The following is a 26,228-nucleotide window of genomic DNA, read 5'->3' as shown; positions in this document are numbered from 1 at the left end:
ACACGAGAAGTAAACGCTAAAGACAGCACCTGCGTCTTTTGTGTATCCGTACGTACTGTGTCATCCCTGTTTATGATGTGCGCTGCCATAAACTAACAAGTACAAAAACTTCCTGGCTATCCATTCAGTGCCCTTCGATACATCCTTGCAACATTCAGCAACTGAAGGGCCACGTGTGATGTTGACCCTCCCAGATGCTTTGTACACAACAGTCTACATCACTTGGTTTTGCTGGTTTTGTCCACTAGTGGCTAAGAGCACGCAAGGTGCATCAAGGCTTGGAAAAATTCAACCTCCAGCGTAATAAATCTGTCTTCATTCAACATTTTTGCAGTGTACTGCTTCATACGATCACTTTGCTGAAGGCACTACAGTGTTCGACAAGATGTTCGACATGCTGCTTTCCGCAAGCAACTTCTAAGGTATAATTTTTTGTTGCTTGAAATGAACATAACCGAAAACAAATTGGCACTACATTTATAGTCTGAGATTTGATTCTATTTACACAAAAAACAGAATGCAAATGACTTCAAGATAAACATATTTAATTACAATTTAATTAATATAAAACACAGAAATAAACGTATGACAATTTTTGTTGCAATAGATTATAGAGCGCAGTGAAATAATGAAACTTCATTTGGGCCTAATTGGTACATAATCCTGAGCAGGGTTGCCACTGACTTTCGAGTAAATGTCGCCAAACGACGAGCAAAAAGTCGCCAAAAGTCGCCACTTTTTTACAAATTTCGCCAAAAAAGTCGCCATTCTAGATATGTGCGTCATACCTAGTAATAAAAATTTCCTCTCACGTATAGCCCCGTAGAATACAGTACCATTAAAGACCCTTAAATTATATTGACGTTTCTCAATGCCAGTCGTATGGCCCGCTTCACCATGGGAGTGCATGGTGCTGCTTCTCCGACTAGCCGCAAGATGTGCATGCGTGGTGGCGCAAGGATGAATGAATGAAACACTCACGATATCCTTCCATCCCTGTCCGCTTGTTTCAAAGGTAGAAGTGTGGTAAACATTGGGCGAAAACTGTGAAAGCGTTGTTTGTAGCCAGCTTTACGCGAACATTATGAATTAAATGGATTAAAAGGTTTATTGAAGGTAAGACGACAGAATTCTTACAGGAACCGATCATTAGTGAGTCTTGCACCTTTTCAGTGTGAACTAATATGATAAAGGACGTCACCGACCCTTTCTTAAAGTCCCTTATATCTACACGCGTCAATCCGATGCGTTATTAATGAACAGGTAGGCAATGTAAAATGTTATATAGCAATTGTTTTCATTGCACACGCTCACCGAGAGCAGTGGAAAATGCCTGAGTAAATAATTTGTTATTGCACAAACAGCCGCGTATCCACCTCTCTTCACTATTCCAAAACAGTCTTTACCAGCTGAATTGGGGGTACTGCAACAGTGAATAAGTCGCCGAGCTATTCAGAACATTTGGAGCTTTGAGGGAACAGATGGTTGGAACCTTCAGCCCCTTCAGAAGCGAAACTTTAGAGAAGCTTAAGGCACCGAAAGCTATTAACTTATAGTCGAAGACTGCCCCCTCGCGGTTTACATTTTGCTAGAATGTCTCTGGGGGACGTTGCCGTATCTCCTGCCTCTAGATGAATTGAGGAGATACGCACGAGTTACAGGACGGACATACGGAATGACGCGTAATGTGCACATTCTACTCTTGGGTCTAAAACCAAGAAAAATACAGAGAATGTTGCCGCTCATTCGTTGGGAAGGCACTGAGCTCAGGATGTATAACTCAGTGGAGACCTAAGCCGAAAATCGCCAAAAATTCGCCATGTCGCCATTCATCATTTTAGGTCGCCACGGGCCCCTCAAATTCGCCAATTTGGCGAAAAGTAGCCACCATTGGCAACCCTGATCCTGAGGTTAATGTTACAGCTCAAACATACAAGACGCCCCACAAAGAAAAGAGACGACACACACACAAACGCTGTATCAACTGCTTCATGCCTTCATACGTCAATGCATCGATAAGCCCTACTGTACATGCACACACAACAATAGCTGCAATCAAACAGTGAAACAAGGATGACAGGCAGTGTATCAGATACGCAAACACACGAAATCATATTCAGATGAGTGATACTCCTTTGTCCCTGCACTCATCTGAATATGATTTCATATGTGTTCTCATATTTAATACATAGGCTGCCATGACTTTCTGATCAAAGCTATTGTTGTGTGTGCATGTGTGGTAGGGTCGCCTTGAACTTATAGATGCAGTGAAATATGAAGGAATAAAGCACCTTCGTATTAGCGCTTTATTCCTTCATATTCCTTCATATTTCAGTGCTGAGGCCCTTTAACCTCAGCACTGAATAATGTTTCCTAAATTTGGCGCATTTGCGGACAGTTCTTCGTGGGTGGTGTGTGAAAGGGTTAAAAGAAAGCTCACCATTCGTATGATCTCCGGGTAGACTGGCTCTGTGAGCACCCCACGGCCTGCAGTGACGTAGTCGACCAGCTCGTTCAGGGTGGCCCTCTTCACCTCTTTGCCCTTGATGTCGGCCACGGGGTCCATGAAGTCGAAGACAACGCTGCACTGCCGCAGCTTGCGAATCAGAAGCTCCTCCTGCTCCCCGGCACCTACATCTGCACAGAGTTCAAGAGGACGTGTTTAAAACCAGGCAATGGTTGATAAAATCCAATTCTATGAAATGCCATTCTGCGTGAAGTTGCCTGTACAGTTGGCTGCTTGCTTTCAAGTTCTCTACAACGCCCTGGTGACATGCTTCGCATTCGATTGGTTCTTACGGACCACTGCACTCAAGCTCGGGGTACACCGAGGTGCTTTGAGTGAAGTGCCATTTACCACGTGAGCATCAAATATGCATGAACAGTTAACAGATTATGATTAACACAATAGAAATGACATCTGATGTCTTATACTGGAACCGTGCCTAAATACGACAGTTATTTGATCTAAAGGTGTGAAGGGATACTGACGCATTGCTAAAGTCACCATTTTCTTCGGCAATAAATAACTCTCAGAAAGGAGGCAAACCGCTCTTTAAGCGTACTCTACAGCAACAGCTGCAGACAAAAGCTTGGAACAAGCGTGAACCAACTAGGAAAAACAAAATTTCTCTTAGTACACATTCAATGACAATAAATTTACCTTTGTATGCAACTTAAAATTTTGTACAACTTTGTAAAATTTTGTACAACTTTTAAGTCCACCACACATTCATACCTGTGGAAGCGGCTATTTCTCATTTCGTACCCAGTGAATACTAGTACAGGGGCTAATCTTGAACTACTTCAGCTGCTTGAATTTCTGAACAAAAATTTTGAGCAGCACATTTCAAAGACAAATGTGCGTCACGTAATTCAGTGCAACAATATGTGGCATGCTTTTACGTTGCAGAAAATGACACAGTCATTACACAGAAGCGTTACAAATCTTATCACAATTACCTCCTAACGTATGCGCTGACACGGTCCAGCGACCAAAGCACACAGCTGACGCTTTGCTCGTCACGTAATGGAAGTACAATGGTGCAGAAGCAATATATAACAAGTTTTTTTTTGTTTTTAAGTTATAAGTGCTTTACTTTTCATTCACATGAAAAATGAGCCAGGTATCTGGACCAATAGTCAGGAAAGTCTATAGTTTCCAGTCCAACTTACGAACACAACAAACAGGTCAGGTACAAAATTTTCCAGCAGTACATTAAGGAACAAAATGTATAGCATTAAAAAAATTTAAAAACACAAAGCCTATTTAAACAAAGTAAAAGTTTGCTAGACAAGTTAATTATCGCGAAGGGAGAACTTGCTACAACACTTGAAGTTATGAGCAGTCTTGCACTCTGCGGATAATGTGTTCTGAATTTTTGTGCTACCGAGTTTATTTAAGCCCTTTCCCCGTATGCAATGCAACAATTTGATCAGTTAAACTTGCCACTTAAAGCATGTCTTGTACTTCAAGCTGGAAAACAAAAGACACCCCAACCAATAGAAAACATCGTGCGCACAATATCAACTGAAATGAAGAGCCTATGACTGCACATTTATGTGTACATGCCTCTTGTGCTCCACTGTGCTTTCATTATGCAACAATGTTTTTGTTGTGAGCACAAGCAGCACGCTTTGGCTGCTGATCGCTGAACCGTGCTGCTGTGTTTGTTGGGCAGTAATTATGTTCAGGATCTGCAATGCCTTCTTTGTAATAACGGCATCACATTTTGTGATGTAAAAGTAAGACTCAAACTTGCATCAAATTACATGATGCATAGCTATCTCTCTTAAATGTCATGCTATAAACTTTGTTTTTTCATAAATGTGAGCAGCTAGGGAAGTTCCCGAAATGTTATTGACGGAAATGGAAGTCTTACGATTGCAGAGTACCTCAAATGACAACGCAAGTATTTGGGAAAACATCACTACATGTAACGCTGGCTAAAATTCCAAGCAGTAATTATTTTCAGATTTGCAGATGTCATCTAAGAAACAACTGCACCAAAGAAAGTGCTGTAGGTAAAAAATAACCGCATCGTAAGTGTGTGGAGTGAGACTTCTATGAGTGCCCTACAACCTGCCAAATATGTTACGGAGTGCAACTATGCGCTCTACTATACTTCCGTAATATTACACACTGTAATATAAATGGGCTGTTAAAATGCTACTGCCAAATTTCTCCATAATTGTGGGTTTATGACTGCCTCGTGCACCATGACACTGTGCAAAAGAGACGAGTGCTCCGCTTCACTTCACTGGCAACAGGAAGAAAGGCAAGAGGATCTCGTCTGATGTATACAGATAGAGAGCTGACGTGAAGCGACTGTCACGAAGTGTAGCAATAGTGTTGCTACCTGTTCACGGTAAAAAGCGGCGGCACTATCCAAATGGGCACGCACTATCTGCGCTTATCAGCCGATGCTAGCGTGCGGCACAACGCGCGAGACTGGAGGGGGGGGGGGGGGGGGGGGGGGGGGGGGGGGGGCAAAACAACTTCCTTTTCCGGCCAATCCCATCTCTGTCTTTTTTTTCTTCTTTCAGTTTGTTTCTCTCGGGAGAAGCCCTTTCGCAAGAGATGACATGCACTGCATCGGCGGCTGCCGTCATTCAACAGCCGCAACCCCCCCTTTCTTTCCAAGGACGGGCGAGGCGTCGGAGTGTGCGACAATGCGTGCATCCCTTCCACACGCGCACGATAGTTGGAACGAGCAACGAGAGTGCGGCGCATTGTGACAACTCAGCCGTGTGCTGACGGACGACAGCACGGCAAACAAAAGCGGCCCGTCACGCCTCCCCCCTTTTTTTAAAAGGGATGCGGAACCGCGAGGACCGACAACGAAAAGACGAGCACAGACCAACTGCATCTGTACTGGAAGAACTCAAAGGCGTAGTGTTTCGTTTGAGCAGTATTTGTTGGCCCTATATGCTAAGGGCACCACTGGAGACAAAACACAGCCTAACTGTGGTCACTGACAGCTCAAGAAACACAGATACGCTCTGCCTGTAGTCACTGACAACCTAAGACTACTGTAATGTACAGCCAATTGGAGCCACTTATTTCTGCAATATCACTTTTGCTGTGTTTGAGATGATTGATCCTACTGAGCAGACCTATTTTTGCGCCGTTGGTTTTGGTACAGAACTTGAACGTCTTGGCAAATCTTGTACAATATCCCGATGTTAGCATTCAAAGATAATATTTTAGGTAAAAGCAGCAAAGATTTCCTTTCCAATGAGCCTTTCTTTTAAAATAGAGCAAAAGCTCAAGCTCTGAGTTCTTTCCAGCTGGCATGACTTTCTTACAGAGCTGAAGGGCATCGCTGTTTCGTGGTTGGAGCTTGTATCGAATTCTTAGGTGGTCACCAAGTATAGCACAAATCCTGAATGATTGAGTTGTTGTGTCGCAAAGCTTCAACTGCAGGACTAATAAGGGGAACAATAATAATTGTCAGGGTTTTTTTTTTTTTACGTGCAAAAAACACGATACAATTACGAGGCACATCGTAGCGGAGGGGTCTGGGAGTTTCTACCATCCGGGGTTCTTGAAAGTGCACCTAAACCTAAGTGCACGGGCCTCTATCATTTCACCTCCATTGAAATGCAACTGCCACAGCCGGGACCAAACCCCCGTCTTGAAAGTGCACCTAAACCTAAGTGCACGGGCCTCTATCATTTCACCTCCATTGAAATGCAACCGCCACAGCCGGGACCAAACCCCCGTCTTATGGCACAGCTGAACACCGTAATCACTGCGCCACCACCACACCGACACTAGCAAAGGTGTTATGGGGAAGACTTCCGCATGAAGTTGACCATGAGCACGATGGGAAGGGGGGCGGGGGAGTGAGAGAAGAGGTAACGCAGGATAGCTGTCACAAGAAAGGGGCACGACATCGCCTAATGGTATGGCTTCGTATCTTATCACGCACGCAAGGTGAAGAACACAACAGACATTGTGCGCTGATGCCCTCTTTGTGACGATGACCGAAGTGGGGAAATAGTGGAGAGATAAGTTATCGAAGGACTCCTCGAGACGAAATTGATATCTGTGGCAAACTAGAAAGGACGCTGTGACGGAGGTCTTCACAGGAGTGCTGACGCTGCACTTTCAACGCCTTGTTTCTCTATTGCGATAGATGAATGCCGCAGGCCTCCCCCTACACCCTCGAAGGGATTACGACGTCACACGAGGGCACCACTAGTGCAGGAGACTCTCGGTAAACTAAAACCTCTTAAATGGAATGGCTGCTTAAATGGAACAACTGCCCTTCATTAGTTTGGTTTTGTACTTGAATTCTACACCCATGTGCATCTCTCAGTAAATTGAATTCCTGTTAAATGGAACTTATTTTCCTGGCCCCTCCAGGTTCCGTTTAATGATAATCTACTATAATTCACAAGATGTTACGAATAGAAAATTGTCTTAATTGGAGAATAAGTTAGTCTATTCAACATGACGCCACGACTCGGCTGGCTAGCTAGGTTCCTGCAATCGCTAAAGCTGTCACGTTTTGAGTGCAGCTACCAGAAACATTTGTTTATTTATCTTTATGTGCAACACCCAATACAAGGGCTTTTATTTTATATGATGTCAGAACATTGCACCCTAGATCATGAAGTTGCAAAGAATGTTGATAATGCCAGCTCCAGCTTGCAGACACCTACTTTAGGATAAAACTTGAATATTTATGTTACAAGTGCTGCCAGACATACGTGGGCACGATGTCAAAAAAGAGCCACCATCAATGTAGGTAGGTGCCTTAATTCAGGTTGTCGCCTTGCTTTTATGCGACTTTAGACAGCAGCTCTTTTAGTTTTATGGCGTGCGACAGCTTTTGATGTCACTTATTCATCAAAGCAAGTGGAAAGCAATAATAATATCTGGGATTTCTCGTGCCAAAACAACAATATGATGAGGCATGCCGTGGGGGAAGGCTCCAAATCATCGCATGTTCTTAACATGCACCGACATTGCAGAGCACACAGGCCTCTCGCATGTCGCCTCCATCAAAATGCAACCACCGCAGCCGCAATCGAACCTGTGACTTTCAGGTCAGCAGCGAGACCATAACCACTGTACCACTGCGGCTGACCAAGTGGAAAGCAAGTGGTTCGGTTAGGTGAACGTAATAGCATTGGCATCACACAACTCTGAGGACCAATCAAGGTTTCAATGACAAGCCGCTGTGGCAGAGCAGGTGCAATAGCTTCACTTATCCCGTATCAATGCAGCACATTGGACCTGCATTTCTTTATGGTTTCCGCACGACGTTCAGTTGCTGTGCAAAAGAATCCGCTGGTGCAGCATCATGCCGCAGTCACCAGATCTCTGGTTCAAGAAAATTAATTTTTTTCAAGTTATTAAAATTAGCTTTTTTTTTTGCACTTTAGTATTATTAAAACATTCTTCTTGCACTTCCCGTGCAATAAAGAAGCCTTTGGCGACTATACTTTGCACAATTTCAATTTAGAGAAGTTTTATTATAACAAAGTAAATTGCCAGTCTTACCGACTTTGTTATATAGAGCTATTTGATTTGGTTCTCATACTACTATTAAATAGTCCCTATTCAATTTCGGTCTTCATATCAAATAGTCACTATAAAACATCCAAACATTCTTCAGATCTTTTGCAATAGTTTATATTATATACCTACAGCGCTTGATCAAAAATTAAATAGGTGCGAAAATGCGATGAGTTGCACCCCCATTGCCGCACATAAAGTGGAGAAACAGCTGCACTGCTCAGCCAAATTTTTTCAGCTAGACACAACACCTTGCGTTAAGATATTGGTTAGACGCACTATTCAGAGGTGGGTATTCTTAGCTGCTATATATAGATATTGCAGCTGCGTTCTCTCATCAGACTAAATGTATATTTTATACAATGGCGGCACAGTCTTCTGCGAGGACTCGAACTAAGAAAGCGTCTTTTTCTTGCCTGGCAGTCACACAGTGCTAGTGTAGTCACAAAGTATATAAATGTGCCAGCTGATAATTCAGCCTTTCTGAACATATAAATACATGACTGCACGCTCCAAAGCCCTGAATTTGCAAACGTAACTGCTTAGTTCATTGTTCCTAGTGCTCCCTAGTGTTCAGCAATAAAGCTTGCATTATAATGCAGTGTCACAGCAAACCTAATGTGGAAATCACACTACATTAACAGCGAGAAGGCTGCACATTATTCGTGGCTTATCCAAAAATTTTCTACACTCAATTTTTTACTGTATTCCATTCACATCTGGCACTATTCAACTTGCATTTTACTCCGTGCACTGTTCGATTCGTGTCTGATTTAGTTTCAAAAATTACTATTTTGCACACCCTCAGATATCTGTGAAGCACATATGCCTAATCTTAAAGGAACTGGCAAGTGGCCAGAATGTGTCACAAGACACCGGCAGAAGTGGAAAGACTTCAATTATACTGACAGAATCAAGCATTCATATCGCAATCTGAGTAGGATTTTATTTTTAAATTGCATTTGGCAGTAACAAAGACCAACACGTCATGTCGCCTGATGACAAGCCTTATAGTCACACACGCATGAGTGATTAGGTTTGCTGTACGTAGTTAGCTGTTTAGGTGTGCCACAATTCATGCTTTAAAATTAGAGCCTGCATATTATTAAGCATCCATGCTTTATTCTATGCTTATCACGAAGTAAAAGGAGCATTTAACGAAACTCTTCACGGAAGCTTCACTTGACACAACTCCAACACCAGAGTTAGAGGTCTATATGCTTTTTATTTTCTCCTCACTATTTTGACGTTTCAGAAAATCTCTTGACTAGACTGTTTCTCAGATCAGAATGGGGTGGATAGCTGAGATTGTGAAATTATATATAAAAAAACAATACGAAAGCATTCCACAGAGCGGATGGTACATACCACAAAATTACCCTCCAAAGCGATCAGCTGAATGTGCTAATAGAAACATATGAAGTGCGCAGTTTATTAGCATTCAATTTATCTTCAAAAGTAACCTTCTGTTCCTTTTATCAAAATCGAAGAAAATAAGTACACTCCACCATAAAACAAGAGCCAGGAATATGAGCAAAACAGCGAATTGCTTTTTGGTTTTACATCAAAGCATGAACATCATCACGTGAACACAACCCATAAGGCAGATAGAACAGAAGTTCAGCAATATGCAAACCGGGAAACAACAGTCTCTGAAATGAGCATGAAAACTGGAAATGGGAAGCGCACATGCACAGAAGCACATACATGCAGGTGCACATGTGCACAGATGTGCAAATATACGCATGACATGCACGCGTGCCAGAACCAAAAACAACGCTGTACGAACCGTGCACGCTGCTGCGAAAGGCCTAACAGCTGCGTTGGGAAACAAAGCAAAGCGAAACAAAAAAAAAAAACGACCAAGCATTATTACAAAAGCACACAGGGAACTACACGCCAAGCAGCCAACGCAGGCTCCATATACCCCGGGCCTCACCTCGTATAATCTCACTCGATCTGGATATGTGAACACAACCGTTCTTTCCCTCCCTGCACTTGCGTGCCAGCCGTTGCCACGCGTTACACGCCTGGTTACTCGAGGTCATCAACGCCTGTACGCCTGCCCGAACCGGGATGATTGAGGAGCTGAGGAATGCGCAACACATGCTGCGACAGCAGCGACGACAAAACGACTTTCACTCTTCTCTCCTTGGGACTTCGAACGCGGGGAAACGGGAAGAAAAAAAAAATGTGACCGTGAAAACAAAGCCGCAGCAAAGGCATGCAAAACATAAAAAGCGGGGTTTCCGCGACCAAGTAATAGGATTACCATGCGTTCAACATAGTCCCCCCCCCCCCCCAACAACCCCTCTAGCTCCAACGATTGCACTCCGGACAGCCTGAAGCCATACGAGTGAACGAGGCATTCAGAAAGAATAAGCAACAAACTGACAAAGGGGGGAGATGAGAGAGTCAAGTTTTGCATGCAACTCGAGAAAGAAAGCTGAACTGTGACGCAAATGCAAGCTCAACTAGAAATAGTCACAGGATTAATGCCAGTTGCATTCTATTTCAGATGATTAATCACGCTTGCAGAGACGCTTTTCATCGGTGCCCTTTGCATGAGGGAGAAAAAATTGACCAAGCTTACATAATGAACTAACGAATGGTGATCATGTGATGCTAAATTTAGGCACTCACTCAAAATACTTTGCTCATCAAAAGCCCACTAGTGTGTGAAAACTGACACATCTTTTCTGGGTCACACTCCTTTTCTCTAAAAATGGAAAGCTGGGGCGAGCAAACCACAATACACAACATTAAAGCCTAGTCCCCATACTCCTATTCTGCACCCTTCCCACGAGAAAGTTGTTATAAAACCACCGTGCCACTTTCATTTTTTTTCCCCGAGCGAGAGAAACCGCACACCTGAAACATCGCGGCAGGCAGCAAGCCTCCTAAAATGACAAAAATGGTGACGCTAGTACATATTTATCGTCAGTGCATATAGTTTACAAGGAAAAAATTTGCAGGAGTGTGTTAATTCGACAGTGGACACTTGACTGCGAACCGTGCGGGACAAAGCACAACTGTACGGCTATGTTCAACTGCAGGTACCTTTGTGACACCTTAAGCAATAACATTTTCGTTTTCCTGTCATAGATAGAGCTCCCGCACGTCTTCGTTTGAAATTATTTGCATTTATGTGTAAATTTATTTTGCACATATTTACGATTTTGGAAGCCGCCTAAACATTGTTTTGCCTGCCTATTTCAGGCACCTAAAACAAGCTTTTTTAATGCCTAAAAATCTTACCTCTAGTGATAACATATTTCATTTCGATATTAAAGCCGATGTTCTCATGGCACACCTACTAACATCGACACTATCGTGACGTCGGCTACAGTTCAATTCTAGTGACTTTACGCACCAGTATGGCTACTTGTCATGACGTCAGGTACCAAAACATTCAAAATGGCCCCTTGTGCGTCACCATTGGCGCCACAGAGCAGAGCAGCTATGGAAACATAATATTTTGCGCGAGCATGTGACACCAAGCTCATGTCAGGGTACAATAAGAACTGAAACTAGCCTTCAAAAACATATTGTAATTGATTTTTCAGGATGCATTCACACTCACCAGTACATTTTCTACGCTCTTGAGGGACTGGCCTTTCATTTGATGCAAAAAAAATGAAATTTTTGTGCCCGTACCACTTTAACACACGTCTGTGACAAGAACAGCGCGACACTAATATCAGGACAATTCCAGGTGAGCCAGGTGAATACATTACTGCTGCAAAAATAGCAATCTGCAAAGGACTGAAAGAATGGACCAGGCCGCATTGGATCATCTCATCGATACCTCCATCGTGCAGTACAGTGCATATAACTATACATATAATTATACTCTATTACGAAACCACCATGGTGTCGCTGTTCTTGTAGAATTGCCAGCCATGCTGCCGATGATGAAAGCATTCAATTTGAACATAACAATGATGAACGTCAATAATGAGGATGGTAAACGTGATGAAGCAATACTGTAGGCAAGCAAAAGCGCCTTGAATGATGAGAATGATGGTGATTTTGAAAGTGTTGAGCATTGCGATGAACACATTGGTGATGACGACAATGAAAGATAATGACAAACGTGTTGAAGCAGAGCCGTTACCAAGGAAAGGCCCAATGGATGATTATGATGACGATTATACTGATGATAAACGTGTTGAACTGATGATAAAGGCATTGGTTACGATGAGCGGTGGTGATGATAAAGATTAAAGCGTAGAAACAGAGCCGTCGACAAGCAAAGTTCCCATGTGCGATGAAGAATGATGATGGACCTAATGCACCCGGTATTCCCAGCGTCCACATATGTGGACGCTCGTTTTATTCTAGAAATAAAGCTAAATTTAACTGGTTTTCGGCTTATTCCCTCTCTCATCTGTATTGTTATTGCACATCTGCAAAAAAAAATTACTTGTAGAAGTGGATTGGCCATTGGATAGAAAAGGTTAAAAATTAGCGTAGAAGGAACTGATGTCTTGTTGGGACGTCAATGAGCCGTATCAATGACCCCTATGAACGAGATGTATGAGCAAGACCCATCAACAAGACCTATCAGAGAGACGTATCAGAGAGACGTATCAGAGAGACGTATCAGCGAGACGTATCAGCGAGACGTATCAACGAGACGCATCAGCGAGACGCATCAACGAGACGCATCAGCGAGACGCATCAACGAGACGCATCAGCGAGACGCATCAACGAGACGCATCAGCGAGACGCATCAACGAGACGTAACGACGAGACGTAACGACGAGACGTAACGACGAGACGTATCAATGGGACATACGAAACATGCTACATAACCTTAAATCATGCATTCCCATGAACAGCAAGTAAACAGAAGCACAGCTGTGTAAAAGAGCGATTAACAATGAGACATAGGAGTAGATGTCTCACTGATACGTCTCATTGAAGTCCCAACAAGATGCCACTCGTTATAAGTTTTTAAATTTTAAGAATGTTTAACTTCGATATGTGTGCCTAATGGAAGTCCAATATTAACCCTTCAAGATGCTTTGTACACAACTACGTACACCACTTGTTTTTGCTAGATGTCTTGACTAGTGGATAGGAAAGAGCAAGATACATTGTGGCTTGAATGAATTGAATCTCCTGCCTTAAAAACGTGTCTTCGTTTCACTTCATTTTGCAGTGCACTGCTTTGATATGAACATATTGCTGAAGGCACTACCATGCTCGACGACTTGTTCAACATGCCACTCTCCACGAGCCACATCAAAAGTATCATTTTCCTTTGCTTTAAGCGAACATATGAAAGCTAATTTGCACTATATTTCTAGCTGAGGCTTGATTCTATATGTGCAAAAACTGAACATGAATGACTTTAGGATAGATATTCAATAAAGCACATAAATAAACGTATTATGACATTACTTTTGTTGCAATAGAATATTGGGTGCCTTCGAATAATGTTGATTCCAAGTGCACAAATAATAATGATTGACTGATTGTACGTTGTGTAAATTTGACACATTTACTGACAGTTCTTCCTAGGTGGTGTCTGAAAGGTTTAATGCAACTTCTATCAGGCATTCACTGGTAGTGAAATAAGGAAATAAATAAAGGTAGAAAAGAAAAACAAGCCCAGCGAACGGGACGTTGACGTTGCCACCCGTGACGTCAAATTTTCGCGCTAAAATTTATTTATAATCCCCTGACCTTCCACAAGTGCAAAGTGGATGCAGAAAGGGCACACGGCACGGGAGACTTGGCCACTCGCTTAAACACCATGAGAAATTACTTAAAAAACCAATAATAAAGAGAGAAACATTGCCTAAGGCTAGCTTGCCACAGAGTTGGGAATGCTTCTATTTTTGAAGGTCCCCCCCCCCCCCATGCAGAGGAAACACACACAGGCTGCCACGGGCTGAAGTCGTCGGGGTCTGGCACGCGCAGCCACGGAGACAGCATCCCCCCCTCGCCATATTCTAGTGACGAAAACCGAGAGTGACAGCGCGGACCAGTAAACAAAACAAAAAAGCTGCAGAGCTGGGAGCTGGCAGACACCGACAGGTAAATGCCGGCGGGAGGGAGGGTGGTCTGGAAGCATGTATTCGCAACTCTTGCCAACAGCGACCCTCTTCCCCAGTCATTGCAGAAATCTCCCCCCCCCCTCCTCCCTCCAAGGCCAGGCAGACATCAACAAACAGCTAGACTGGATCAATTATGGTGTCCGTGACTGTGGTTAATAAAGCGTAGGTTGCCGTATTCAGTCACGAGTGTGCTGGTCCATTTCAGTTTGCATTCTCTTTTCTTTTAGGGGCGAAGCACCTGAGGGTCTCGGGGTGTCGTCTGCTGTCATGACTGTCCATTTGCTTGAGCACGAGAGGGCGCCACCGCCTCAGCGCTCACTGTGTGGCGAGAGAGAGTGAATGGCACGCCTTAACTATGGAAACACTCTGCGATAAACACTGAACTACCAGTTCGCAAGGAATGAGAACGCGCCCTCGCCCGTGAGAGACCGCCGACACAGGCAGCGTCTGCTAGAGAGTTTCTCGATTGAGAAAACCGACTGCTCATGCTGCACAACCGTTCAACGGCCACCCCGTATATATGGGCACTGGATCTTGACCTGCAATGTAGTGCCGGTGGGAGATTTCTCTTGTGCGTAGTTGAACAATAAAGATTCGCAGCGTGCACGTGAATTAAAAGCAGACTGCGGGTCTCTGCACCTAATCTTTCTTGTGTCTCTCATTGCCCATTAGCAGTGATTTTGCTGTGGGAAATACCGGTTCACACTGCATGCTTCGCCCCTCCACAGGTTTCACGTTAGTGGAGCTGAAACACCCTGCCCTCATGCTTTGCACCTCCCAATTCTTTGCTTCTTTTCTTTCCTTCTTTGTTCTTGTTCTATTTTGTACTTTATTGCATTTGATTTTGTACTGTAGTGCTTTGTATGCTGTATTTCGCACTTTGCATCGTATTTTTATTGTATTCCTATAATTTCATATTTCAACTGTTTTTGCCTTTGTAACCACCGGCCAATCTTCCGGCAATTTTAGAATTCAGTTTTGCAGCAACTTTTGATTGAGGGTCCCGTTTTTGGTATTTATACTCTGGGACCCTCATCTGTATAGAAGTATTTTGTAACTGATGAATATGTAACCAATAAACCAAAACTGAAAGGTGAACACGAGAGAGTGGTGATGAAAGAACTGAATAGATGTGAGCACAAATGTGAGTGACCGTCGCGTGTCAGTGGACATGCATGACTATTCTGCGTGTATAGGCGGATGCGAAATTAAGGCAAGCATGAGCCCGAGAGCAACGAAGTTGCCAGCTGGTTGATGTATGAACAAGAATGATGGTCAGTAGGTACATCATATGGGTGAGTGCCAGTGGGCGTAGATGGAGATACATGACCTAAAGCCTTTTCAACTCTCAGATTTCAGTGGTGGCAGCATTCGTGAGAAACCCAGCGCCAGCGAGCGTACAGAAATGCAGCCTTCAAAGGTGCATCGATCACACGTGTACGTTGTATGCGCAGTTTTCCAATAATTGGTGCTCTCTCGGTCCTGGGCTTGTCCACGATCAGCCATTCCCGATATGGCAATCTGATATTTTATAGAGGTGGCTTGCCCTTTCCCGTTGCCACTTTTAATTGCTGCCTGGATATGACCGCATGACCTTCATTGTTGCCTGTAGCAAATGAAGTGGTTTGCTGCTAAGCGTGGAGGCATAGAGGAATGAAACAGGAGGGAGAATTGCACAATTCGATAGAGAGAGAGAAAGAAAGGTAGTACATCAGGCATGCACATGCTAAGCTTCACTTGGCCCCGTTTTCCTGGCAGGGCAAGAGCTTCTGAATTTTTTTATTCCTTTAATAGTTTCGTACATTTATTATCGTAATTTTCATCATGAATCATCCTTACAGTGCTCAGACTTCGGGATCCTTACTATATCGTTTTGTTTATGCTAATAATAATACCAATAACAAAGCCTAATGGATATGAGGATGAAAGTGAGTGCATCATGGTTAAGGGTTGGTGAAAGTAAGCACAATTACAAACGAGTGCTGATGAACGGGCGCAGACACTAAGTTTCAAGAGGGCACACCTCCAGTACGTAAGCCCCTTCCAAACAATCTCTGGCCATACTACTGTCGTGTGTCCCGTGACTCCATGCCACGAAGCAAGGTGCGAAGACTGGTCTAGTTGCTAATCCATTTTCAAAATCCCATGACTTCCATCCCATGACTGCTATTTCCCAATTTAAACCACACCCCTTACATCCTCTGCCATACTCCCCTGTGCTTTCCTTACTACGGCATGCATTCTCCAATGCTTAACAGTTCACTGGTTAAATCACATTGTGTGGCCGTACTAATTCCATTTCCTTCTCTTAATTTCAATAAATGAAATCGCTAACAACACCATGACACCCTACTTGCTCTTTACCATAAACCGCTACCTTCCAGTCTCAAAACCACCAACAGATGGCCAGGCTTGAATACATTCATTGCGAAATTTAGAAGCGCCACTATGACTCTCTGTCAAGAGTTATTTTATTTGTGTGTTTGTGTACTGCTTGCAATTCTTCCTGTTTCTTAAGGGGGTATCAACACGGAGGTGTTGAATGAATGAATGAATGAATGAATGAATGAATGAATGAATGAATGAATGAATGAATGAATGAACGAACGGACAGTTTCAAACAGAACAGTGAACAGCATGAACACAAGACGGATGTTCCTGCTGTTAGTTATTGTACTGTTTAATGAGATATGCCAATTAACCGAAGTTAACACACTGCTACAGTTCAAGGCCGTGTGTTCTGTCACTTGTAGCACTCCTGGCACCCTTGCAGCCTGACGAAAGGGCCAACACCTTTCACCATGGTTTCCATCGCACAAATCTCATGTGCATGAGCTATAGTCAGTTACAGGCTAAGAATAAATAGTAGCTCCGCCCACGGAACGGTGGCGCACTTGTCAATCACCTACGTAACAGAGTCACACAAGCTGGTTTCCTTTCACACCGTAAGTACTTTTTAAATGCTAATGTAAATACCATGCAGAGTGAAAACTAAAGGCTTGTCTCCCTGCCTAAAATATGACCTTTGGCTAAGCAGTGATGCCATAGGCTCTGATGAAATTTGCCAGGACGTTCAAGGTTTCGGCTTGAAGACCAGCGACATGAATATGTGTCTGCATGGGGTGAAACACGAGAACGTCATGGAAATGAGCAAATACGATTGGATGGAATATCTATGCAAAGTGTCTCTGGGTAGGGCAGTGATGACTGAGGGTGGAGCTTGTATCTATAATCAGGTTGTAAGAGACTATGGATACCCCCCCACTCCACGCTTTGAAAAGGCGAGACTGTCGTACTGTATATAGATTGAGGCTACGCTAATGCAATGTGTGCTTTGTCACCGACCTCAGCAATGCCCTGTATGTCTTATCAACCTTATCAGTCAAGTCTGGAGCGAGGGGTGAAAAAAAAAAGTTAGCATCGGACAAAACAAACACCGGTGCGACAAGCCTGACGTAGCTCCCGATATGCGGTCACAACCACCATGCCCCGTTGTGATCACTTGTCCAACCTAGCTGTCTGTAATAAAGATAATTCAGTGCATGTGTGCAGGCCTGCAATGACCTAATCATGGCAATGCCACTGTCCCCTGCGTCGACTGCACGCAAGCGTTATCAAGGTGCGATTAAGAGAACAGCTACTTGTGCAGAAACACTGCTATCTGGCAGCTGCGACACTGCTGGATCATAATCTTGTAATGCGTGTCTTAAAATTAAGCAGTGCATTCACGAGTACTAAACCAAAACAATAAATGTGAAACAATTTGTGATGGTGAACCATGAAGATTTGTAAAGCTTGAAGTTATGCAAGAACTGACAAAATCATTTGGGAACACGTCGAACTGTTTTTATGTGTTTGACAGCTACATAAAAACATTGCGTGACAACTTTATGAGATGCGTAAATTGAGGAGACATGTTACAAGTGAGTAAGTTTCCCGCTCTTTACAAGCCACTTCGGAATTCCGTCATTCCATGGTGAGGCTTTATGAATTGCTGGTGTTCAAATTATAGCAATCAAGAAAGCAGCAATTTCACACATATTTTCACATCTGTGTAGGCAAGGTGACATAGATGAGGGCTTTAGATTAATTATGGCCAAATGAGGTTTTTCCCTGTATGCACACATTTCGCACAGAATCACTGCTACTACTAAGCATCGCCGTTACTAAGCATCGCATAGCCCAAGACAGCATTGTGGTATATTACGGCAACAGATTCTTCACTGCCTATTGCATATTTTGATGAAACAGTAAGCACTTGCCCCAGAGACATTAGCGCCAGCATTTGCCCTAGTGATCATTGTTTGAAAGACGGCATGAACCGCTAGCGTTAGGCCCTTCAGAGATATCCCCTAAAGCTGTCAACGAACATGTCATGCTAAAGCAGTTTTTTTTTTTTTTTTTCAAACTGACTTCAGACAGACAGGCTTGAAAGGCTGCTTCCTACATCAAATAGTGAGCCTTCCTTGCATTAAGAGAGATGCTATTTTCTGTCAGCACTGAACCATTACACGACAACACGGCCCTTTAAAGGGGCCCTGCAACACTTTTTCAGCATGGTCAGAAAACGCTGCCGATCGGTAGTCGAGGCTCCCGAGAACACACGAGCCAAACACTATAGCGCAGCACGCGGCCTGGGATTTAAAATAAATTCTCAAAGTCAGCTAAAAATCGCTTCCTCTTCTCTCGACAAATGATGCTATCAACTCAAAATCACTGCATCACCGACTCAAGTTCTACGCCATTGAACATGGTGTAGATTTGAACATGGCACACTCTAGTTACTGCAGCCACCGTGGGAGGCAGTCACTTGCCCGTGTGCGCCCGATCGCATTGAATGTACCCCATGCGTTCGAAGGAAAAAAAGTGCTCGAGATCACGATGCACGCGTGACGTACCTTCTTCCCCGTGCCATCCCTCCCGCTTAGCTTCCAGCGCTTTCGTCAGGACGAGAGAAGAGAGAAAGCAATTACAGCGTGCGACAAATCTTTGTAACTCCGCTCGTACTGAACGGATTCTAAAAATTTTTGCGGTGGTCGATTCATGAGGAAATAAGCTCCTTTAGTGAAGCCATTCCATGTATACTTGGAAAAGTGTTGCAGGGGCCCTTTATCAACCAGTCTGGCAGATTCGATAAACCACACTATTGGTGAACTCAGGATCGCACATTAATTGACAGCCTCGCCGCTTTTGAAAAGATTCTAAACTCTAAAGCATGCATACATTAGCGCCTGAGAAAAAAAAAAAGAAGAAAGTTCAACAAAAGCGAGGTCTTCTGACAAAATATTCACTTTTGCTAAAACAGTCCAATTGTTGCGAAATGAATGCCAAGGCACAAACTAGCAGCTGACAGCAACAAATCACCTGTCAACTGGCTGGCATTTCTTTTTTTCATTTCCCCCTTAGTTTGCTCTTCGTTCAAGGCTACCTGACAACTACCACAGCAGGCACAAACTTGCTGCGCTGAGTACGATCAAAAAAAGTCCTGTAAAAGAATGCAGGAAGCAAGGCGGCTCGTACTTTTCTAAATGTAAATTAGACTAAAGTTGTGCTAACAAGTGAAGAACAGATGTACAGATATATATAATGACGTAACCTATGTTGTTTGTAGGATATGCATTTCTAGGATCCAGAATTGGAAAGGATTGCAGAAGCTCCACAAAAGAAATTCAGTGAATAGTACCAGGAAATAATTTTTGAGGTTTTACATGCCAAAACCACGATATGATTATGAGGCACACCGCAATGGAAGACTCCGGAATTTGACCATCTGACGTGCACTGATACTGCACAGTACACGAGCCTCTACCATTTCGCCTCCATGGAAGTCAGACCGCCGCGGCCGGGATCGAATCTGCGACCTTCAGCTCAGCAGCCGAGCACTGTAACCTGTACCACTGAGGCAGACAATAGTACTAGGAAAGAGGGCAATGGTTGGAATCTTAAAAGATTACGAAAGACATCAATGTTAGCCTAAGAACTAAAACCCATCTAGTTAGTGACCTGTTTTATCCTGTGGCAATGTTCTGACGAGTGATGGACCCTGCAGAAACACAAAAAAGGCTCGAACTGTTTTGAGCTATGGTGCTGACCTGGAGTTTTGAATCTCCCATGGACCACCAAATGAAACCAATGTCTCGGTACAACACGTTCGTTAGAAGGGAAGGTCCTGGAACTTGAGCTTTCTTGTTCCGAGCTCAAAGAATTTGTATTAAATGGATCTCAGCGACATTTATGCATCATGTCACCAGAAGCTGTCACCAACTCTGTAGCACTTCAAAGAAACAAAACCAGTTTCGCGACATCACCTACAGCCACTACGGAACTCACGACTGCAAGTGGCTAGTTTTTCGCACCAAGCCAGAGGTACAGAACCGCAGCTCCCGACTATTGTGTGCAGCCGGATTTCAAAAAAGAAAGAAAATATAAAACGCAGCCTGCACCTGTTCTTTTGGACGAGTCTACCTACTGCAAAGCAGGCTTTTGAAAAGGGGGAGTCAAACAATGAAAATGTTCCTTTTTTTCAGTTCCAGCTGAAATCTGGACATTTTTTTTTAGTGTGTCCTGAAGTATGATTTTTTTGTATTCTTTCTTTCAATATAGAAAGTAGAACAACCGCCTTAAGGAGCATGCCAATAGCATCGGAAAAAGTGATGGTACACATCTGCCAGCATATGTTAAAATCATGCTCACATGTGCCACGTTTGCGCAAGTTAACATTATTGACAAAAGCAGAGAACAAAGGGTGAGGAAACTGATAGAAGGATTTCACATTAGAAGGAAAGGGTCCACCTGTGTCAGTGACATCAGTTGTGCTATAGATGGCTTGCACTGACCTCACTGAAACAGCAATGTTGGTGCACGAACATAGTGGGAGACGACGCGTGCGATGTCATGTTAACGTTATCAGCAGATCGCATGCAGGTTCTTTCATTTTCCAAGCAATAGGCCAATAACATTCCGGCGGTGTATTTATCACTTCGAATCAGGTTGGCCACCACAAGATAATGCTGCCTTGACATCATCAAAGCCAGCATGTTGGAGCACCAGTACGTTAAAGGGTACCGACATGAAAATTATCATTTGTCGTTTTCTTATGTCAAATGAAAGGCCAAGCCCTCAAGAGCCTAGAAAATGTGCTGCTAAGCGTGAGTGCACCGTGAAAAAGTAATTGCAGTATGTTTTTAAAAGCTAGTTTCGGTTCCTACTGTACCCTGACGTGTCGACACAGTAGGAGCTTCTCGTCGCGTGCTCGCGCAAGATATTATGGTGTTTGCACTGCCACTCCGCACTATGGCTCTGTTGACGACACACAAGTGGCCATTTTGGAAGTTTCGGTACCTGACGTCATCACAGCTAGCCAGACAGTGCAGCGTGAAGTCGCCAGAATTAGTACTGTAGCCCGACGGCACGCTAGTGTCAATGTCGGTAGGTGCGCCACGGGAAAATTGACTTTAATATCGAAATAAAATACCTTATCAGCATTTGCTGAGCCTCATACTTGCTCAGAGCCGTCTCTGTATACAGGAGATTTGTATGCTAGAGTAAACTCACACTCGAAAAATACGTCCATGATGTCAAGTGCAAGCTGTCAATATAGACCTGAATTATGTTTTCTTTAATGGGCAACTTCCGTGATGACATGTCTGACATCACGCTTTCACGCCACTGCGCATGCTGGGAAGTTTACCTTGTTTTCCAGCTTTGACCGTCAATAAAACAGTTATGTTGGTGTTCCTCTGTCTCTTCTCTGTCCTTTCTTCATGTTTCAAGCATTGTGCCAAGAATAACATGTTTAGCAAACATGGGCTCCGCTAAACATAGGCACCAACTCACCCAGCAACGAATTCTTCTATAGTCAGTTACAACCCCTGACAGCCAAAGTTTTGTTTGCGACTTTTTTTACTGTAATTTGTAGTTCTGTGTCTGGTAATCCCGAAGCTGAAACCTGACTGCTCTAACTCATTGTATAGTTAATGCTAGCGTTGTTAATTAAAAACACTTTTGCATCAGCTTAAAACACCTGCCTAAATACCATAACAAACTACGCCCCACAGCGGGGAAGCTCCTAAGATCACGTGCACTCACGCTTTGGTGTCGTCGAAAGCGCGGTTTTCAAATTAGGGCCCCGGGCACTGCAATGAATGACACGATGCCGGTGCTCCGGTACTGTTAAAACGCGTGCCCCCCCAGAAAAAAAAAAAGCATTCCTGGCCATTGAGAGCAGTCCGACAAACGAGCAAGAGGGGTGACAAACAATAGTCCTCGCCGGGTGCCAGTTGTGGTATTGCGGACGGCCCGCAAATTTTCTCCGACGTCAACAATACTCGCTTTACTTGTAGAACGTCACGCAGGGCCTCAGTCTACATTATACCAGTGGCGATGTCACGAGGTGCTTCCAACTCAGATGAGCACTCACGCTTACTTTAAAACAGAATTAAAACAACTTAAAGACAACGTCCGCCGCTAATAATAAGTCAGAAGTGCCCACGTATGCAGGACAAATCGAACGACACAGACATCTTGAGGTTTCAATTTTGGTACCAACTGTCCCTCCCACAGAGAATTTTCATGAATGCTCCATCCAATAACACTCCCTCATTCTCATGACATCAAGCACTGCTCGAGCGTTTCAGGTAGTTGACTTTTCTGTACAGATGCACATTTGCATCGCTGGCTTTAGGTCGGAAACTTCAAGGTCCTTACAAATTTCGTCGGTCGTTTCTGGCATCGCTGCTCAGCTAAACGTAATGCTTTAGATAGTAATGACAAACCTTTAACTATTGATATGCGCAGCATTTACATTAGCCAAGAAAAAGTACTTCGAACAGAAACCAGCTAGCATGACTGTCTTTCACGGGTGAATGACAGGCACTGCAGTTCTTTGGGCGGAGCCTACATTTTTTCTTAGGTTAATGAAGAGAAATTGACAATCACCCGTTTGTAACACGAAGCCACTTATTTGGAATAACGTGCGTCCATGTGCTTCGAGTTGTCGATAAATTCACCCTCTCGCTGCCAAGTGCTAACTTCCTGGTTAGCTCAATTGGTAGAACAACGAACCCATAAAGGCGTCGGTCCCAGGTTCAATACCCGGACTAGGACGAATTTTTTGGCACCCAAGAAGCTTCCCTTCCGAGAAATCCATATGGATTTCCTTGTGGCTTCGTGCTATAAAACAAGTGGTTGTCAAGCTCCCTTTCTTATCTTATCCCTTCCATCACCTTGCGGGATTTTGCAGAACTAATTTTCAATAATTTGCAATTTTTTTCTTAGCCTGTGACTAAGTAGAGAGAAAGTAGTACCGTTTTCCACGGACTTTTTTTTACCTTTGCCAGCGGCCGACACCAGACGCGGCTGGCGAAGTAAAGACCCCAGTGGGGCACTTCGCGGGCCGTAACTCCTCGACTTGAACTCGATCATCACGGACAAAAAACCAAACACAGCCTATCTCCCAAGAAGTCGGGGCGCCTCGGAAAATGCGGGAGGGTGGTGGCACACGATTCAACGGAGAATCGGCGTCGTTAGCGCGACGCCAGCGTTCCGAAACGAAGAATCCATAGCGGTAGCATAGTGAACTTTCCTGCCGTTTCACACACACACACACACACACAAATCTCCGAAACGTCGTCAGCCGACTTCTGTTTCTGCCGATGTAGCGTTGGTTCGCACTTAGGCACCGATGTTCAACGCCTAGCCCTGTAACTTTATGCTGTATCTATCTCCCAAGCACACGAGCATCCAACGCACTTTTTCGGGTACGCCGCAGCACCTTCGAAGACCGTTTTGGTCCGTCGCGCGTAGGTGCAACTTTTTTTTTTTTTTATTTCGCGACGTGGGACGACCGTTGGCGTTGTAACTAAAGGGGCCACTCCTCTCCTGAACGAAATTGTCGCGCGGGAAATCGCGCTCGGAGGCGAAAAAACGCAAAATAAGAAAAAAGCATGAAAGGAAGTGGCGAATTCGAAACATCGGCAACTTCTACGCAACGCCAGCGCCGCAAACAACCGAAAGATCGCATAGAAACCGACTGTCATGAACGCCTTTTTCCTACGAGACTGAATCTGACGCCTGCACAAGAAGGAATCCGGAGATCCCGAATTGGTTGGTATCAATATTTGTTTCATCTTTCGCACGCGGACTAGCCGTCCACCCAACATGTGACCAAGCAAGGGCTGGTAATGTCAAAGGTATCGTTCCAGTAGCAGCACAAAAAAGCACCCCTGTTAGTACGGCATCGAATGTTTGGTGGGTGGGGCGTACGTAGTTATGCATGCCGCAGCACCAATAATCGTTTAATAAGCCTACGCGCACTCCAAACCGCTTCACTACCGATATATCACCGAGTCCGATCAATGCTTCTGATCGATGCCAGCGTAGCTTTGACACCGGAAGCCACCACAAGCAAGAGAAGGCGGAGGAGGATTAGAATTAACCTTTCACTCTTTTTTTTTTTTTTTATTCTGCGACGCTCGCAAAAATACGGGGCTCGCACAGTCCACACCGGCGCGCTGTCCGCTACGTGTTTCTTTCATTCTGATTGACAAAAAAAGTTATCTCGCGAGAAACTTTGTTCCCTGCAAACGAGCAGTGTAAATGCCGGTGTTTCCTATGAGCCTGGGGGTTTGACTTTAGGTTTAGCGACGAGAGCACAGAAGGGGGGGCCACCCCCCCCCTTCCCTAGGATCAATTCCTAGCTCAGGCTTCATAGAAGGTGCTATCTTCGAACACCGTATAGAAAGGCACGCAAAAGCACCGGCACAGCTTGGGGATAGACGCGGAAAAGGCGGTGCCCCGACAAGCAGAAAAAAAAAAGCGAGCACTTGGCAGATTCTTGCGACCTTCGCAAAGGCACAGCGCACTGCGTAGGGTTGATATCCGCTATGCTCGCTCTAGGTATGACTGGCATCTCGCGTCGTTGAGGTGAAAAACAAGAGGAGACGCTTTTCGCGGAGTCCTACTTGGGGTGGCTTTGTTTTTGTGCGCTACGCGGGCTGACGAAGGTAACGCCGAGGCGAGAGTAAAAATATAATCAAAGGTTCACTTTACCTCGTAACAATGGTAGAGGTTGGAGCTCTACATCGTTGGCGGACCGGTAGCGCGACGATCCCTGCGATTTGCGTTGTTTGCGTTTGAGCGATCCCTTCTTGAACGGGTCGATCTTGTCGACAAACGTTGCCGAAGATGACACCGGGTGTGATCCTGAGTGAGCCGACATGTCGCCCGGCTGCCGTTTCTCTTTCGTTCCTAGTCGTCGTACGCGCACTTTTACGAAGTCGTGGTGGTAGTTGGGGTTAAGAAAAACGAAGACAAAAACAGCACTTGGAAATCTTTCCGCAGGCTCGTCGGCGGCCTAAGGCGCCGCTCGTAAGGCGCCGCTCTCGTGTGTACCGGCGACTCCTTGGCTCGCTGAGAACCCCGGGTACCCGCGTTGGTGTTCTCGGAGTCCTCACTCCGACGTCCAAGGCGTGCCGACGGCGCGTCCGGGTGCGAACTTCGGATCCATGCCCCCTGAGTCGACTCCGACGGGGGTTCCTTTCTCGTTCACGATAAACAAGCGACGGTGGTGAGGGGGTTAGGCCTAAACGCCGTCGATCATCTCTGGACTCTTAGGCCTAACATCGCCGCCGCTGCTGCATCGGTGGTGGTGGTGGTAGTGCTGCGTCCATACGCAAAATATCCGCCGGGCCCGCAGGGTTTCGGCGCTTTTCGCGGTCGTGCCTCCTACATGACGGCCGTGGCTCTCGCCGACGCGCACATGAGAGGCGAGCGGTTTGGAAACAAACCCCCCTTGGAAGTATCACACACTTTCGCCCGGGCCGAGCTTCAGAGCAGACCACCGAGGATTTTTTTTAACACATAGAAGCGTTCGGCAATTTCCGGAAGGCGCTCGGCTGTTCGGCTCGGCGTTATGCGAACTTCGGCAACGTTCGGCTTCACCTTCGGCTCGGAGCTGCCTTGCACGAGTGGCCACTTATCCCGCTCGGAACCACGAGTAGCGCTGCTAATGCGCTACATTTACTCAACATAAACACGAAGAACCGGCGCATTCTACAGTAACCTGATTAGTACCACATACGACATAAGTTTTAGGCATTTATACCAGAGAACAGTTTGTACTAATAAAGAAA

At 44.7% G+C, this 26,228-nt stretch overlaps 1 protein-coding gene across 2 annotated transcripts in view; it reads right to left on the bottom strand.

Annotated features, from left to right (window-relative positions):
• The window catches only part of LOC119401560 (serine/threonine-protein phosphatase 2A 56 kDa regulatory subunit epsilon isoform), a 67,639-nt gene extending 41,687 nt beyond the window's left edge, over positions 1-25,952 (bottom strand). Inside the window, exons 1-2 of one of the 2 annotated variants that reach the window (XM_037668459.2) lie at positions 25,147-25,952; positions 2,441-2,637 (exon numbers count right to left, since the gene is read on the bottom strand). In XM_037668459.2, coding sequence (XP_037524387.1) covers positions 2,441-2,637; positions 25,147-25,315 — 366 coding nt within the window. In that variant the 5' untranslated portion in view covers positions 25,316-25,952. The remainder of the gene's footprint in view (positions 1-2,440; positions 2,638-25,146) is intronic. The other variant, XM_037668460.2, reaches the window with a different exon arrangement.
• Between the last annotated feature and the right edge of the window lie 276 nt (positions 25,953-26,228).

Source organism: Rhipicephalus sanguineus, chromosome 8, assembly GCF_013339695.2.
Source record: "Rhipicephalus sanguineus isolate Rsan-2018 chromosome 8, BIME_Rsan_1.4, whole genome shotgun sequence".
NCBI lineage: Eukaryota > Metazoa > Arthropoda > Arachnida > Ixodida > Ixodidae > Rhipicephalus > Rhipicephalus sanguineus.
Note: the sequence above shows the minus strand (reverse complement) of the source record. Positions and strands in the feature narration are given on the sequence as shown.